General features: G+C 33.7%; 1 protein-coding gene across 2 annotated transcripts in view; it reads right to left on the reverse strand.

Moving 5' to 3' along the window:
- The window catches only part of LOC145729704 (retinal homeobox protein Rx1-like), a 41,337-nt gene that overhangs the window by 11,536 nt on the left and 11,127 nt on the right, over window positions 1-18,674 (reverse strand). For both annotated transcript variants that reach the window (XM_081980564.1, XM_081980563.1), the window contains exons 3-4: window positions 14,446-14,754; window positions 8,745-9,013 (exon numbers count right to left, since the gene is read on the reverse strand). In XM_081980564.1, the coding sequence (XP_081836690.1) occupies window positions 8,745-9,013; window positions 14,446-14,629 (453 nt within the window). In that variant the 5' untranslated portion in view covers window positions 14,630-14,754. The remainder of the gene's footprint in view (window positions 1-8,744; window positions 9,014-14,445; window positions 14,755-18,674) is intronic.

An 18,674-nucleotide genomic window follows, 5' to 3' on the forward strand; every position in this document is an offset into this window, starting at 1 on the left:
GTTACAATGATTCAAAAATTTAAAAAATGCCATTTTTGCAAAAGGGGCAATTTTATCAATTTTTTTCATTTACTCCAGGAGGGTTCCAACGCACAGCAAAGGGCATATTTATACCAAAGGACCTTAAATGAGGTAAAATAAGTACAAAAAAGGGCGCTTTAAAATGTTTTTTGGATTTTAGGGGTCTTTTTTACTACTATTTTTTGAAATTTAGTATCTCGGTAACATGAAGAGCTAGAGAGGCGGAGTTTTGGCACATTTTGTAGCATTTTTTTGTCAAAATTTTCAATTTGATTTCCTGCTCTTTTTAGAACTCTTTGGAGACCAATTATTGACCACACTGTATAATTATTTTCGACGTTTTTCTGCACCAATTTTTAGAACAAACCTTGTTTAATACAGCAAAATACAGAAGCCAAGATTAATACATTTTCTAAAATGTGTTAAATTAAAATTGTTTGAAAATGTGAAATTTCACATGAAATAATAAATATCTCAGAAACGGATAAAGATAAGTATACGATTCGTATGTGCAAAAATTTACAGGGTGTCCCATTTAAAATATGCCAGTTGACATTTACTCCAAAACTCTACAATTTCAAATATCTATCCCTGTTGTAATTAATTAATGTTTTAAAAAGTGTATAATAGTTAGTTATTATACACTCTGCCTGAATTTATTTGATAATTATTATTGACCTTTTTTTTAATAATCATCTCTCCCCATCTCTTTCGATAACAAATTTAAATAAAGCGTAATAGAGCAGCGAGAAAGTGCGCTGACGGAATTTAGCCAGTTAAAAAGCCATTTTACGTGGATAATTTAAAAATGTAGAGCGGATGATTGCCTTAACGATATTCTTGGAGCGTTTCCTAATGACTAAAAATCAAATTTCGTTGGATATGAAGGCACCAATAATGTTTCGCTTTTAATATTTTTCTAAGCGGCGGCGATTGCGTCGCCCCTCCTAATTGTGTTTGTGCTCGCTAAAGTGCTTTCCGTCCTCAAATGCAAATTTTAACCTCATTAAGCCACGGACTAGCGAGTTTAAATTATCAATGGTTAATTAATCTTCAATTTATTCACTTTGTGTAATGAATTTAACACTCAATTTAGTGGTTATTAATCAAGATTTTAATAAGACTGTTACGGGCATACAATTTATTTCGGTCTGAACGGTACAGCGTGCATAATGGAACGTTTACCAGATTATTAAGTTTGCGGATGGGTAATTATTTTCGCAGTCGTGAGCAAACAACCTTTTTGTTTTCCGTTTTGTTAACTGCCTCTATTCATTGCAGAACCATCATTCTTCTAAAGTTTTAACTTTTTTCAATTCAAATTTCATTTAACACAAACTCACTTAATATAAAAAAAAAGATAAATTTAAAGTATATAACAAAACTACTTTACTGAGAAAAAAGAAACATTCAATCAGCATTTAAGCAACGTACTACAACGTAAATTCTCGTCTAATCGGATTTAAGATCGGTGACTGAACTATGCATGAATTAACTACCAAAACCTAACCTTGCGCTTAATAAAATAATCAAATTAAGCCCCGAACACACTAGTAAAACTGGCCGGAATATCATTATTCGGTGAAATAAACAAAGAGGAAATTTTAATTAATACAACAGTCGCACGACTTTTCATGCGCTCTGCGTGTTAACTTGAGATAGGAATCGCGACTGCTTAGTTGCCAATAAAATTAATTTACCCTGCATTTTATAAGCACGACCGTAATGTACCCCGTGGAAACTAACGTTACTTTTACGACGACAAATAAAGTATTATTCCAATACCGAAGGCAGTGTTGAAAACCTAATCTAGATCGAGTAAATTACATAGGTAGTACAGATGTATTTGAAAATTCCTAGCCCTAATCACTTTGATAGCTACAAGTTCCGTGCAAGCTCAAAACAAATTTTAAATTAGTATGTTTTACAAAGAAAAGTGTTTCAGCAGCAATTTACAAGTTTATGTAATTGATTGCTATGTGCTATGATATTGCTCTTGTCCGTTTTTGTTTCTTTTGTCACTACATATTTTGGTTTATCAATTTTTACCGTGTGTTTTCCTTTTTTCCTGGTTTGTTCTCTATTTTACCATTGATATTTACTCTAAAGCTTTTAAGAATTTTAGTTATACTGAATATTTCCCAAAAACTGAAAAAATATACCAAAAGAATTTCTACAAGTATCTTAAACCATCCAAGATAGTTTTTAAATTGCCAGGGTTTTAAGAATAATCTCGGAAATGCTAGAGGCTTTCAAATATAACAGAAAGCCTCCTATAAAGTGCCTAGAGGCTCTACTGGTGCCCTAAACGTTTCTAGTTTTATTTAGAAATGCCACAAGTTTCTGAAAAATACAGAAAACATCCTAAAATTGCAAATGCCTGAAAGCTTTTTTTCAATTTTCAGAGCCATTTCAAGATTTTTTTGTAAAATGGCATCTAAATACTACTGGAACCCTCCCAAAAGCTCTTATAGGTTTCTTAAACCTGTCAAGAATTTTTTTAAAACTACCAGAGCCCTCCAGAATCATTCTGTAAATGCCCGAGCCTTCTAAATACTAAAGAAAACTTATCAGAAGATGCTAAATGCCTCTTCTACAGGTACTCAAAACTTTTTAAGAATGTTTTTAAACTGCCAGAGAATCTTAGAACCGTTTTGGAAATGCCAAAAGCTTCTAAACAGTACGAAACAGTGCTTGAAGGCTTCAATAAGCTACTGCAACTCTCCCAAGAAATTTCAGAGGTTTCTGCAAAAGTTCTGAACCTTCTAAGAATTTTTTAGAATTGCCAGATCGTTTTAGAATTATCTTCTGAATTACAGAGGGTTCTAAATAGTATAAAAAACTTTCCAAGAAAGCTTCTATAAGTATCTTAAACCATCCAAGATATTTTTCAAATTGCCAGAGGATCTAAGAATAATCTCGGAAATGCTAGAGGCCTTCAAATGTAACAGAAAACCTCCTAAAAAGTGCCAAGAGATTCTACTGATGCCCTAAACGTTTCTAGTTTTTTTAGAACTGCCAGAATTTTCTGAAAAATACAGAAAGCATAGAAAGCATTTAATACGGCGAAACCGGTCAGAGGATTGGGATTGATAAACAAAAAACAAAACCTCACCATTTACAGAAAGCATGTTGAAAATTTGCAAATGCCTTCACAGGTGTTTTAAAACCATTTTGGAAATGCCAAAGGCTTCTAAACAATACCAAACAGTGTCTGAAGACCAATAAGCTACTGCAACTCTCTCAAAAAATTTCTAAACTTTCTATGAATTTTTTAGAATTGCCAGATTTCTTTAAAATCATTTTCTGAATTACAGAGGGTTCTAAATAGTATAGAAAACCTTCCAGGAAAGCTCCTACAAGTGTCTTAAACCTTCCAAAAATGATTTAAATTACCAGAGCTTTTTAGAGTCATGTTGGAAACTCTAGATGCCTCGAAATACTACAAAAAACTTCCCAAGAAGTGTCATAGGCCTCTACAAGTGTCCTAAACCTGTCAAGAGTTTTTTAAACCTGTCATAAGCGTTTAACAGCCAAGTAAAGCTGTTTTGAACTTGAAAATATTCAAATTTCAAAATTCAAATTAAATAAAACAATCACGTGACCCTGACAAAATTGAATTTGTAACTGTCAAAGTTTAAACGTCAATAGGATAAAATGATAAAAAAGGATGTTTAAAAAATAGTCAAAACAGTTACTTGACTCTAATAAATACAGTTTTGAATTTAAAAATTATCTGGGACGTCAAATTGAAATTGTCAAAGTACATATTGAAAAATTGAGTTTTAAAATTATTAAAGCAGTCACGTGACCCCAAGTAAGGCTGTTTTGAACTTGAAAATATTGCGGAACGGTTAATTTAAGTTGTCAAAATTCAAATTAAATAAAACGATCACGTGACCCTGAAAAAATTGAATGTGTAACTAAACGTCAACAGGATAAAATAATAAAAAAGGATGTTTAAAAAATAGTCAAAACAGTTACTTGACTCTAATAAATACAGTTTTGAATTTAAAAATTATCTGGGACGTCAAATTGAAATTGTCAAAGATCATATTGAAAAATTGAGTTTTAAAAATTATTAAAGCAGTCACGTGACCCCAAGTAAGACTGTTTTGAACTTGAAAATATTGCGGAACGGTTAATTTAAGTTGTCAAAATTCAAATTGAAAAAAACAGTCACGTGACCCTAAAAAAATTGGAATTTGTAACTGTCAAGGTTTAAATCAGAATCATTTGTATTTGTCAGAAGCTTCTAAATACTAAAGAAAACCACTCAATAATTTGCCAGAAGTCTCCATCAGTGTTTTTAAATTTCTTTTCTTTAAAATTGCTAGAAGCTTTTAGAATCATTCTGTAAATGGGAGAGGCCTCTAAATCCTACTAAAAACCATTACTAGAGCAGTTTAAAGCTTTCAAGTAAACATCCAAACAGTGCCAAAGGCTTGCAACCTTCTCAAAAATTTCAGAAGGTTCTACAAGAGTTCTTAACTTTCCAAAAATTTTTTAGAACTGCCAGAGGCTTCTAGTATCATTTTCTAAATGACAGAGGCTTCTAAATAGTACCTCTTAAGTGTCAAAGGAGTGTCTTAAACCTTCCGAAAAAGATTTAAATTACCAGAGCTTTCGAAATATGTACTACAAAAACTTCCCAAAAAGTGTTATAGACCTCTATAAGTGCCCTAAACCTTTCAAGAGTTTTTTAAACCTGTCCTAAGCGTTTAAATTCCACTGATTTTCTCCAAAAGGCTGCCAGGGTCCTAGAGAATCACTTTGTATATGTCAGAAGCTTCTAAATACTAAAGAAAACCACCCAAAAATTTGCCAGAAGTCTCCATCAGTGTTTTTAAACTTCTTTTCTTTATAATTGCTAGAATCTTTTAGAATCATTTTGTAAATGGGAGAGGCCTGTAAATTCTACTAAAAACTATTACGAGAGCAGTTTAAACCTTTCAAGTAAACATCCAAACAGTGCCAAAGGCTTGCAACCCTCTCAAAAAAATTCAGAAGGTTCTACAAGAGACCTTAACTTTTTAAACATTTTTTAGAACTGCCAGAGGCTTCTAGTATAATTTTCTAAATGACAGAGGCTTCTAAATAGTACCTCCCAAGTGTTAAATAAGTGTCTTAAACCTTCCGAAAATGATTTAAATTTCCGGAGCCTTTTAGAGTCATATCGGAAACGCTAGAGGACTCTAAATACTACAAAAAATAGTGTTATAGGCCTCTCAGTCAGAACCGTTTAAATGCTGTTTTGTAATGCTACAGAAAACTTCTGTCCTTAACCTGCCAAATTTTTTAAAATTTCTTCAAGCCTTTAGTATTAATTTATAAATGCGAGAAGCTCTAAACCCTAATAAAACAGAGCAGTCTAAAAATGTTCTAAACCTTCCAGAAATGTTTTAAAATTTCAGAAGCTTTTAGAATCATTTTCGAAAAGCCCTTAAAACTTAATTAATATAGTTTTATTGAAGTTTATGTTGACATGAATTTTTGGGATTATTCTTTAAAGTTTAATCTAGATGTCGTTAGGTGCTTCTTCTCTGCTGGTATGTGATTGGGTTACGGCTCGTGAATTTTTGTTTTCAAAAGTAAAAAGGCATTAAAATAAATGTATAAAGTTGGAACGTAGTCGTTTAAAGTTGGTGGAAAGAAATATCATTATTAAGGGAATTAAATATGGGGGAAAGTTTGTGGGAAATAATAGTCGCGCGCCTAGTTCATGTGACATTGCGTGTAAACGCCAGACAACAATCTCGAACTGCTTAGTTGGCAATAAAATTAATTTATCTTGCATTACGGGGTCCTAACGATTTGGTAGTAAACCAACAATATACTGAAGCATTAAATTGGTCGCGTTGGAACTATTACCGAGCCCGACATGCGAGGGTGGTTTGCGCATAATTAATGCGATCACGAAGACTGGCACGGGGTAAGAAAAGGCTTACGCACGTGATTGCTAATAAATAGTAGGAAATAAGGGTCCTCGTGCATCTTACCTGCTGATAAAATAATTCGAAATGTCGTGTATAATAACGGTGCCGGGCTCCGCACGCAAACGCCCTTTAAACGCAACACTTAATCAAGGTCGCGTTCCTCTAATTGAGCTAATGAAAATCAATTTACACACAAACACGACCAGGACGATCCAGAACGTTTTTACACCACGTAAAGTATCGATTTTATGCGAAAAATCGTGTGGTTTATAAAAAGATCACCCTCCAAAAATATATTCATAGAAAAATCTAGGTTAGAAACGAGGGGATGACGCCATATTCGCGATGCTAAATTATTATGTTAGCATGAAAAATTCACTTTTATTCCCGTGATATATCCGTTTGGTTTATCGCACTTTATCACGGAAATATAGAGAATTTATTGCTTTTCAATCGAGCCAATTGCTATAGCAAATTGTAGTGGATACCAAAATGTAATACTGTAATGGAGTACATTTTTCACATCTTTTTTATTTAGCAGTGAATTTAAAACAGCAATTCATATTACAATATGTTATTAAGGTCTATTTTTTTTTAAATTCAAAATGGCGGGCTGGAACGCCATTTTGACTGTCATTTCTTGAAACTACGTGAAATTTCCTTTAAAATGAGGTGCAAGTCAATATTTTGACAGAAAATTCAAAATGGCGGCCTGGAACGCTTTTTGTCAGTAATTTCTTGAAAACTACGTGAGATTTCCTTTAAAATGAGGTACAAGTCAATATTTTGACAGAAAATTCAAAATGGCGGCCTGGAACGCCATTTTGACTGTCATTTCTTGAAACTACGTGAAATTTCCTTTAAAATGAGGTGCAAGTCAATATTTTGACAGAAAATTCAAAATGGCGGCCTGGAACGCTTTTTGTCAGTAATTTCTTGAAAACTACGTGAGATTTCCTTTAAAATGAGGTAGGTACAAGTCAATATTTTGACAGAAAATTCAAAATGGCGGCCTGAAACGCCATTTTGTCTGTCATTTCTTGAAACTACGTGAAATTTGCTGTAAAATGAGGTGCAAGTCAATGTTTTGACAGAAAATTCAAAATGGCGGCCTCGAACTGTCAAAAAATCCAACTTTTTTATTTGTCAAGTTACAATTGACGTCTCGGTGTCATTTTATGTTAAAATTTCCCGGAAAAGACTCTGATGCAGTCGGTTTTTTGATATCTCAAAAACTAACAAAGTTAGATCTAAAATTTAACATTTTAACTGTCTGTGTTAATTGGGTAAAATTTCTTCGCCAGGAACTCGGCCGGATTAAGGGACATGAAATCTGACTAAAAAATATTTACAATATAATATGTGATATTATGGTAAAGGAAATTTGATGCCCTCTAGTGGCCAAACGGTGTTATCAATCAGCTCATGGAGGGACATTTTTAGAAAGCTTGAAATCTGCTCTATCTTTTGTTTTCTATGACATTTTGACGTATCTTGTCAAATAAGGGAGTAATTTAGGGTCAAAGCGAGGTGTGTCCCAAAATATGTGATTTTAAGGTGAAATAATTTTGACGCTTTCTAGCGTCCCAACGGTGTTATCAATCAGCTCATGGGGGGGGCATTTTTAGAAAGCTTGAAATCTGCTATATCTTTTGTTTTCTATGACATTTTGAGGTAACTTGTCAAATAAGGGAGTAATTTAGAGTTAAAGCGAGGTGTGTCCCAAAATATGTGATTTTAGGGTGAAATAATTTTGACGCCTTCTAGCGTCCAAACGGTGTTATCAATCAGCTCATGGGGGGACATTTTTAGAAAGCTTGAAATCTGCTCTATCTTTTGTTTTCTATGACATTTTGAGGTAACTTGTCAAATAAGGGAGTAATTTAGAGTTAAAGCGAGGTGTGTCCCAAAATATGTGATTTTAGGGTGAAATAATTTTGACGCCTTCTAGCGTCCAAACGGTGTTATCAATCAGCTCATGGGGGGACATTTTTAGAAAGCTTGAAATCTGCTCTATCTTTTGTTTTCTATGACATTTTGACGTAACTTGTCAAATAAGGGAGTAATTTAGAGTTAAAGCGAGGTGTGTCCCAAAATATGTGATTTTAGGGTGAAATAATTTTGACGCCTTCTAGCGTCCAAACGGTGTTATCAAGCAGCTCATGGGGGGACATTTTTAGAAAGCTTGAAATCTGCTCTATCTTTTGTTTTCTATGACATTTTGACGTAACTTGTCAAATAAGGGAGTAATTTAGGGTCAAAGCGAGGTGTGTCCCAAAAATAATACATGAATGCCGACAACTGACACCGCAGGTCCTCACAAATGTTCGCGAACTCTTCCAAAGTCGCTTGTATTATTGTATGGATGTTAACGGAGGTTATTTTGATTACGGAAAATGCCTTTACTATAACTTGCTTCAAGTAAAATTGAACCATAATGACTTTAGATTTGTTTTTGTTTATCAATAGCTTTTAAAAATTACTGGTCCAATTTTTAGAGGTTAAAAATTATAATTACTTTATTTTTGTTTTAGAAATATTACTTCTTCTATTATTCACAGGCTCTTTTTAACGTGTATTACAAAGTGGGTTATCCTGACGAGGTTTGTTTTGTCTCAATCAGCTCTATTGAAGATGCTGATTAACTCAGGGTAAATCTTCAAATTTAGTCGAAAAAACACGAGGTCTCTTGGGTTAGTTGGTGCTATTGTAAAGTTGTGTCGTTGAATACTAAATCAATTCGTCAGGAATAAAAGGGGAGGACAACAGCATGGAAAATAGACATACCTGCACCCTAACTTCAGGCAAATTGACTTTCATCGCAAGCTCTTCCCGACTATAAACGTCGGGGTAGTGGCTTTTCTCAAACGCCCGCTCCAGCTCGTGCAGCTGATAGGTTGTGAATGTAGTTCGGTTCCGTCGATGTTTCTTTTTACAGCCATCACTCTCCGATAAACCGGAATTATTGGCCGTGCCCTCGTCTTCAGAACCGCTTCCTCCAATCTTTCCGTATCGCAAATCCGACACGCCGTCATTCGAGTTACAGCTTCCCTCGCCTGCAAATAAACATATTATCACTAAGTATCCCCTTGTTACGTTCATGGGGAACTTTTTCTGCCCCTGCTCCCAAATTGATTTTTGTCCCAAAAGTCTCAATCATCTATGACATATTTTAGGTAAATTTAAATTTGTTCTGAGCAAAAAAAATATTGTGAGTAATCACATGGTTGGGAATAAGTTAAGGCTTTGACAATTTAAAACAATTATAGGAAGATCTAAGACACTTGTAGAGGATTCTGACACTTTTTAGGAGGTTGTCAGTAACATTTAGAGGTCTATGGGACTTTCAAGATGGTCCTAGAGGCCTCTGGCAATTTAAAACAGCTACGACAAGGTTTAAGACACTTGTAGAGGAATCTGGGACTTTTCAGAAGGTTGACAAGAACAGTTGGAGGTCTATGAAACTTTCAAGACAGTTCTAGAGGCTTCTGGCAAATTAATACTATTATGGTAAGGTTTAAGACACTTGTAGATGAATCTAGCATATTATTTAGAAGGTTGTCAGTAACATTTAGAGGTCTATGACACTATCAAGATGGTCCTAGAGGCCTCTGGCAATTTAAAACAAATCTGACAAGTTTTAAGACACTTGTAAAGGATTCTGGTACTTTTTAGAAGGTTGTCAAGAACAATTAGAGGTTTATGAAACTTTTAAGATGGTTCTAGAGGCCTCTGGCAATTTAAAACATTTCTAGGAAGGTTTAAGGCACTTGTCACGTGAGCATTCAACCATTTTCCGATTATTAGTTAGAAACCAGTTTGAAATTGCCTCTACGAACAGACCTAGTATTGTAGGGTTTTCTGTTTGACGTCCCATTTTTGCATATTAATTACGTTGTTTCCCGGACAGTTCCAAGTCGATTACAACTTATAGACTAAGTTGAAGTTTGAATGTGACGGATCAGGTGCAAAATAACACAATCTAAACTGAACTTATCTAAGCTATCCTTGTTGGGGTCAGCCAATGTTGGGAAAGCGGACTTTAATTACGTGTTTTTTGAACAAAAAATGTTGACTTAAACACACATATTATAAGTTAACAAAATTCTAAAATTGTTTCTTCATTTTATTAATAAGAAATTTAAAATCTATAAAGTTGATGGAGATCGCTCTGTATATAACAGAGAAGAAAGTAAAAGTTTCTCCTGATTCAAAATTAGTTTTGATACTCGAGGTGGTGTAACAATAATATACAGAGTGGTTCAAATATATGCTACATAGACGTGGAATAAATAACTCGATGGAGTGACTAGAGCGAATGTGACGTCACAATGACGTAATTTGTTTAAACCATAATTTAATCAACTGTCAAATTTCGTCATTGTGACGTTACATTCGCTCTGCTCTGCAACAGAGAAGAAAATTGGCAAAATTAAATAACCATCAACAGTCAACATTACCAACTTTTCCTTTTTTGATAGTGTGAAGACTTGCAAATAGTAGGATTTAAAACGCACTGATGGGCCAAAATGTCCGCCATTACTCATCTCTGGAACCTTTTGAGTTACCCAAGTACCAAAACCACCAATACTGCCAAACCCACTTCTTCCTAACTTACTAAACAGGTAAATAACATTATGTAACGAAGTTTGTGGGTCATTTTTGGTCTCATTGGCTAAAAGTGATTTTTTAGGTTCCTTGAGACCCAAATAGTGGAAAGCAGCTCTTGGAAAATTGGAATAAGGTTAGAAAAATGGGAAAATGTATCTTTTTTGCCAAAATTTGCCCTATATTTTAGCAAGGACAACAAATTTTAGGTATTTTGGTTAATGTCAACTCTAGGAGGGTCAGGAGACCTTAAAAGAAGCTAACCCAAGATTTCGGTGGGGTTGCCTAACCCATAACCCACTTAAATTAGTTAGTTTTAGGCCAATTTTTATCTAATGTAAGCGTTTTTTAGAGATTCGTTTAAGATAACTTAATAATTTTCTTTTTTGACCAAGCCCGGTCAAAAGGGCGCAGGAAGGTCCATAGTAAATAGAAAAAAATTACCCGACACCAATGGACTTTGCTCGAATATCAAAAACTATCGTAAATTTAGCACAAAACATATTTTATTTTGCAAATTTTCGGTCGATCTTCGAATTTTCGAGATCTTAAATGTGAATAAGAAGAAGAAGAAGAACTACAGCAACTTAATATATTACCTGTAAATGTAATATTATATTAGTGGTTCTATGTGGCAATCTCTCTTTTTAATTTTTCCTTTTGTTGACGTAAACTAATAGTTATTGAAAAAAGATTCCAAGTTAAGAAAAAATTCCAAAATCGGTAAAAATCGTTAAAGTTCATGTTTTTAGTTAAATCCAGGTCCGATTAAAAAATAAAAATTTTGAGATATCTTGAAAAAATTCGAAAAAATCCTTGAAATGGGTAAAAATTGGCTTAACACGGCCTAATTGAGTTGGGCAACCCAACCAAAATCGTGGGTTGGCTTCTTTCCTTATTGAACCTCACAAAAACAAAATTTCTGCTCCTTGATGCTAAAATATAGGCCAAATTTTGGAAAAAACTGAAAAAGTTCAATTTTATGATTTTCTGTTTCCCACTATTTGGGACCAAATAAACCCAAAAAAAACACGTTTTAGGTGGCCTCTAGCAATTTAAAACAAATAGGACAAGGTTTAAGACACTTGTAGAGGACTCTGGTACTTTTCAGTAGCTTTTAGAATGTCTATGTCTAGAAAAATCTATGGAACTTTCAAGTTAGTCTTAGAGGCCTCTGGCAACTTAAAAACAGTTCTGAAAGTTTAAGACACTTGTAGAGGACTCTGGGGCACTTTTTAGAAGGTTGTCAATAACATTGTCAATCTAACCATCAGGTAAATAGAAAATTGTCTACAAATCGGCCGTATTATTTATATTAAAACGCCAATAGATAATTTGTATATTTCACTATACAGGTGTGGTAAATCCAAAAGCGACCATAGGAAAACCGTGTAACGGACAGAGAAACGTAGGTAATTGCATGCGCGGGAGAAAGACAGAAAGTGAAAAAAATATCAAGTAGGCCATATTTTTAGCGCGCTGTTGTCAAACGCCGTAAGTATTCAATACCCTCGACAAACTTACTTTGGCAACAGCGCGCTAAATATATGGCCTACTTGATATTTTTTCCGTTTTCTGTCTTTCTCCCGCGCATGCAATTACCTACGTTTCTCTGTCCGTTACACGGTTTTCCTATGGTCGCTTTTGGATTTACCACACCTGTACATTAGATACTACAATAATTATTATCAGTGCAAGCTTGTGTATTTAGATGTTTTAATAAGAAATACTTAAGTGTCCTTATATCAACAATCGTCACCTTGCTTAACTGGTCATAGCTGTGATTAGTTAAGCAAACTCAGCACGTCTAATAAGCCTTCCAATAAGTTACAACATACACAGTGCCGACGTTTATTAGTGGACACAAAAGGGCTTTAATGTCGATGTCCGCCATCAGAACGACGGACAGACGATTGGTCAGGGTACACATCCACACGAAACCAATAATTAACGTAAAATCAATGCGGCCAGACGAGAATGGGCACCCTCTATCAAATATTATTTTGGCTAATTTCCTTTTGTATAATACACTCGATTTTGAATTTTAACTGTACAGTTAATCTAAATTTATTATGGAGTTGGTTACAAGACAACGTAACAGTTGATTAACTTGATATGTGAGAATGTGGCCTAAATTCAATATAAATGACTATATTATTACGTAACGGTAACTGGCAAATGGATATTTAAGCACTAATTATGAATAAATGGCCGCATGCAAAAATGCTATTAACAATTACCGACCTTATCTGAAATCTGCTTTGTTTATTATTAATGCGGAGCAATTAGGGCTCACGAATACTAAAACGAACGAAAGATCAATAATTCTAATTTGTGGAAAAAGGTTTCTTTTAACTGTTCAAACCTTTTGGTAAAGCTGACGTTTTACCACTCAAAATTCCTTGAACTGATATTTCCTAGGATATATCAAACTAACCCCGAGGCGGCTTTTAAACTTCTATTATTGCAGCCCTTAACTAACTCCAATAACTGCTGTGTTTATCGTGCAGGTAATCTAGATTATATCGTATACTAAAGCCCTGCACGGGGCGGCCCATTAGGGCCTGTTTTGTTGTCGGCTGATATATTCAATTCGAAGTTTTTCTGGCGTAAACCCTCGATTTAATGCTTAACAGTTGCTGTCGCGCCTTTTAGAAAGCTTTCACATTGTATAACTGTAAAGTGTAGATAACAGCTTTTCTGTTAAAACAAAATTTAGTTTGAACTTTAATATATCAAGAAATACTTTTTCTTTTCTATAATACGACTTTATTTAGAAAATACCACCAAAAACAAGATGGATGATAGAAACAGGTAAGACTTCTTAATCATTTAAGGGTTGTTTTACAAAATTTGAGGGTAAATTTTGATGATGATCAAAATAAATTCGTGTTTCATTCAGTACAAAGATTAAGTTGTAAATGATTTACTAATCAAATACCAGATGTTTACCAGTACATATTTAGTTAAAATCGTACTGTCAGCAGAAATACCATCAAAAGTCTTGAGGAAATGCACAGAGAAGCTGAAGAGTCATTAGGGTACTGAAACAGGCAAGAATTTGCCAAGGATTATAACAACTGAATTCTCTCGAAAAATTGAACTTAAGGCTGGTTTTCCAAGGAACAGTTAATTTACAGGTAACGTTTGAAAAAATTGAACATGTTGAAGAAGCCTACCACTTTGACAGTTGCCAGAAAGTAAGCAAGTCTAGTTTTTTGCATGCAGTTCTGTAACATCCTGGAGTGTCTAAAATACTAAGACTCTATTCCAGAAATCAGATCAAAGTCGTGAAGTTGACAGGGAGTTATTTTGGCTAAAAGAGAAAAATCGATACCACTTGAATTCTACCATAAAAAACCTAAAAACTAACAATTTTGAAACTGCGCCACTGGAATATAAAGTCATCAAGGATGTTAAATAATATATCTGTATATAAGGAAGGTTTATTTCTGATTATTACCATATAACTCTTCTACGGAAAAGACCATTACCGACGTGAAATGTTTCAATCCAATTTTGACTGTGGATGGATACTTAAATTATCCAATCCACAATGCATTTTATGGTTTGGTTTTGGTAATTATGGCATTACGTGTATGTTTAAAGAGTTACTAAAAATGTTGGATTACATTAAATGGATATACTGCAATAGATACTGGAATATCATACAATCCAAAATTATGGAAGAAACTATGCAATTTATAATTGTTTAAGTATTTGTCAGTTAAAGTTATCATTAACCAGAAAAGTTTCAAAGGTAAATCAATAACTGTTAGAGAAAAAATTGGGATTACTTTCTACTTAGATGGGGATTACTAAAAATACCATAAAGATGACACTCCATCATAAATTCAGCTTGTGGATTATGCGCACTCACCTGCACTTTCGTCGTTATTCAGTAAACCTTTTTCCTGATGCGAATCGTCTTTTCTGGGCAATCCCAAAATATTGTCAATGGTGTGTCTGGGTCCGGAACTACTCCCGACGACCATTTTCAATGGTTTGACGTCCAGCCCGTAATTTAAAATACTGGCAGTGTCGTCACACCGATCCGAATCCATCGCCCGTTTTGAACTAACTAATCTAAATGGGCTGCCTTTTTACCAGGGATGGGCGGACACGAGGGCGGGGCCGCCCCTGTACCGACCAATCGCAGCCCCGTTGCATCCAACATGGACTCCAAAAACTAGGGAGATAGATGGTAATGAGAAATCAACGCAAAGGTCCGCCAACAGTAATAAGCCTGACGTCGAAAATTTCATGGTGTAAAAAAGCTTTAAATTGGTGTCAACACTAAAGAAATTAGGCTGAATAAACTGCTATTGCTACCCACTTCTTTGATTACGAGTCGAATGAAATTAAAAAATATTAAAGGAATATGAGGAAGTGGATTGTCGCTCCGTTTAATTAACTCTGAGATTTTAGTTCAATTCCCACTTAATTGGATTTTAAGTTGGTTAACATTGATCAACTGTTTGCACTGAAACTAATTACGGAAAACGCTTTTTGAAACCATTCTTCAACTCTACCACCACTAAATGTCATTATTGATTCATCAGTTTACGTCAATCATCCCAATGGTAGGGATTAAATCCAATCGTCCTAAATTAGTCTAAAACCCTAATCTCATTGCAATGCGATTGCTTCAATTTGACCGAATCAATAAAACCATTCCGAACGTGTATTTGAACAGTATTAGGTGTTGTAGCTTTAATTTCCTTTTGTCCGAAAAAATTAACCGGGATTATCCCGCAAATCAGGATAAAGCTAGATTTTGCCGTCGGAAAGAACAATCTCATCAGAATAGATGATAAAAATCTGGAAAATGTATCATTAGGTTTTAGTGTTTTTTGAGTTAGAATTTATTACTAACTCTTTTTATTTTAAAAGCCTATACAGCCAATTATCGTGACTCTTCATGTTCAATTAGAAGACGTTTTTAAAAATGTTGTCTAATACTATTAACAAGTAACAAGAAAATGGATTACCTATACAGGGTGGTCCAGTTTTAAATGTCAATAATTCATCATGCGATAGCCCATCAAATAATAAGTTGACATGCATTATGTTATTTTTGTAAACTTAAAAAGATACAGTCCCCGGAAGAAAATCTACTTGAAGTAAAATAATAAGTAGTTTACTGAAATACTTTTAAAAAATGAAATACTTGTGCAAAAGTAACTAGTATATTTTAAATGAAGTACCTGTACTTATTACTTAAAAAATGTCTAAAATAAAGTAATACTTATAATTTGTATTGGAAAGTTTTTATTGAATTTTTCAAAGAATTGAATCAAAGTTTTACAAGAGATACTTCGATCTTTCTTTAAATTGAACAAAGAAATTTAAAAACTTAAATTTTTGGGAAATATCCATGTTAGCGTAGAAAATCAGTCTGGTGGTTTCCCTGCAAGCTAAAATGTCAAAAACTGTTTGAGAACCACTGATTTCCCACTCATTTCACTCATAATATGCTATGGACCCTTGCTCAAACATTATTTTGTGTTAGAATGCTTATCTTGCACAAATCGAAGGATTTAAGACATGTATCTACGTCACTTAACAAGTTTTACAAACGTCATTCACATCACATAATGAGCATTAATTTTATAAGTATTTGTTTACAATTTAATCAAAATTGCTCCAAAAACGGTCTGAGAGTTGTAGCAAAAAAAAAACCGATTTTTTAAACTAAATTTTGGAGGAGTGTATCTTCCTTAGGAAACGTTTTTCAGCAAAATGACATAAAGCATGTCAACTTATTTTTTGATGGACTATGGGAGAGTGGATCATTGGCATTTAAAACTGGACCGCCCTGTACATACAAAATGAAGTAAGATAAGTGTCAGAATAGAATTCCGACGGAGAGGCGCTATCTTGTATTCAGTCAATAATTTTAAAGTTTGACATTAAAAAGTAATAATTTAATTCAAAAAACAAGTCTGAATTAGTTAATATCGACTAGAGCAGATAAAGCTATTTACCATTGACTGTTTAACAACAATTAGCAACTAGAAAAATTAGTTTTACTATGACTGTTTAATAATATGCTTATTACTCCCTAGTTTGGAATACATACTAACACCCATCACCTTCCAGTGAGTCATTACTCACCACCAATATATAGCAAAAATCAAATTCAAATGCTGTGACGTAACAGTGTAATAGAAACAAAAATGGTTTCGGTCTATAGTGTCATTCTTAAACCTTAACTTACCTTTCTATTACATTATTTTGTCGTTATTTGGCTGTCAATTACAGCTCTGTCATTTGTGCTGTTTTAAACCTGGAAATTGTCAAATTCAATCCCATAGAGGTACAAAATAGCGAAACATCCTTGAAAAGTAACGAAATTAGTTTGACTTTGGTCGAATGCAATTTATACTTTGACCAGTGCATTTTTGCCATTTATTTGTGGTTCTATGTGTCTGACTTAATTTTAGTCTATTTTGAAATAAGACAACCGTTAAAGGTTTTTCCATAAAGCTGTAAAACAACAAAATACTCTTAAAATGAAGTAAAATCAGTTTTTATGGATGGAATTTTGACTGTTATGGCATTTGGCAGAAGAAAAGAGTTGCAATAACCAATGGTAACTATTATTTCAAATATCGTTTTTCCAAAATTTCCTATTTTTTTCGAATATCTCCAGAACTAATAGCAGTTCAAACGATATAATATTAAACAACAAAATCTGTACAGTTTTTTGCAGATTTTGCTGTTTTATATTATATCAACTCTGGATTTTCTGCTATTTTTGAGATTTTCATATTTACGTCCAATTTTTTGTTAGGTTTATTGTTAATCTCATGTTTTCAATCAAATGGTATGCTAAGGTCTGTGTCACATTGGGTATAGTGTGTAAATGGTCAGTGAGCATTTTAATTATGATTTGTTCGTTCACAATAATAGGACAGTGAAATTACATGATGAGATACTACGATCACTAACAAAAATCAACGTGAAAGGTAAATAACAAAATCAACCTAAAAGAAAAAACAAAAAACGTTCAAAAAACATTACGCATCGCAGTTGTAGCTTGCTAATTAACAATTTTCCATCAAAACGTTGCAAATTTGCGAGTAATGAAAATTCAATTAAAAACCCAATAATTGCTTTATCGTCGAGTCCCATCAAATTTCCGAAGAAACGCGCTACCGCAAACCGAGGCCTTCAAATCGTAACAATAATCTGTACGATTCAGCCAACATAAAAGATAATCTCTTTTTGCATGCGAAAGATAAGCTGGACCGATAACTAAACTTTTAAAATATCCCTGAATGCCGTTTCTTGTAACGCAATACACCGACAAAACGAGTAGCAGTTGTTCGGAGTGGATGCTGCTGCTCTTTTAAAGTTAAGACGATGCCATTACAAAGGTGAGTTTGCTTTTGTTCAATCCCAAATGTATCCTTATGAATGTATATGTTTACTAAACACGAAGATTAGGAGCTTTGTGCTTGGCAGTACTTGAAAATGGATTTTCAGATTATGTTTATTATGTTCATGGTAGTGAATGTGGTTTACTTAAGGTGTCAGAGTTGTTGATACTTTCATTATGTTTAACAAATTACATTGTTAGTTTCTATACTGTCCAATTGATGTTAGATAATTATTTTGATTCTTAATTTCTTAACTTTAAATTATTTTTAAAAAGTGAGCAAAATTACAAAGATAAACCAGCTGATTAGAATAACAAAATTGCTATAAATCTAATGACATTTCAAAAAATGCTTCTAGCACTAATTTGAATCAAATATGACCTTTCCGGAAAAAAATGTATTGAAAAAACCAAAAGCCTCTAAAAACTACATAAAATCTCTTCGTTGCAGAATTCTCTAAAATAAAAATTAAGTTTGAAAGCAAAACTGCAAAGGCGTTAAATGCAACAAAAAATTAAGGATTTCAGCTAGAAACAAAATTTAACCAAAGTTTAACGTACATTTTATTTAAATCGAAAGTAACCAAAGCAATCAAAAAATGGTTTTTGTAAGAAGCATTGAATTAAGTTAGCTTGGTTAAAATAAACATTTACTAAAAGAGTTTAGCAGTAAAAATGAAGTAAATGGAGGAAAAGGATATTTTACTGGTAGAACTTTGTCGTAC

The sequence above is a fragment of the Ips typographus genome, linkage group LG5, assembly GCF_016097725.1.
Source record: "Ips typographus isolate SLU linkage group LG5, UJ_Ityp_2.0, whole genome shotgun sequence".
Classification (NCBI taxonomy): domain Eukaryota; kingdom Metazoa; phylum Arthropoda; class Insecta; order Coleoptera; family Curculionidae; genus Ips; species Ips typographus.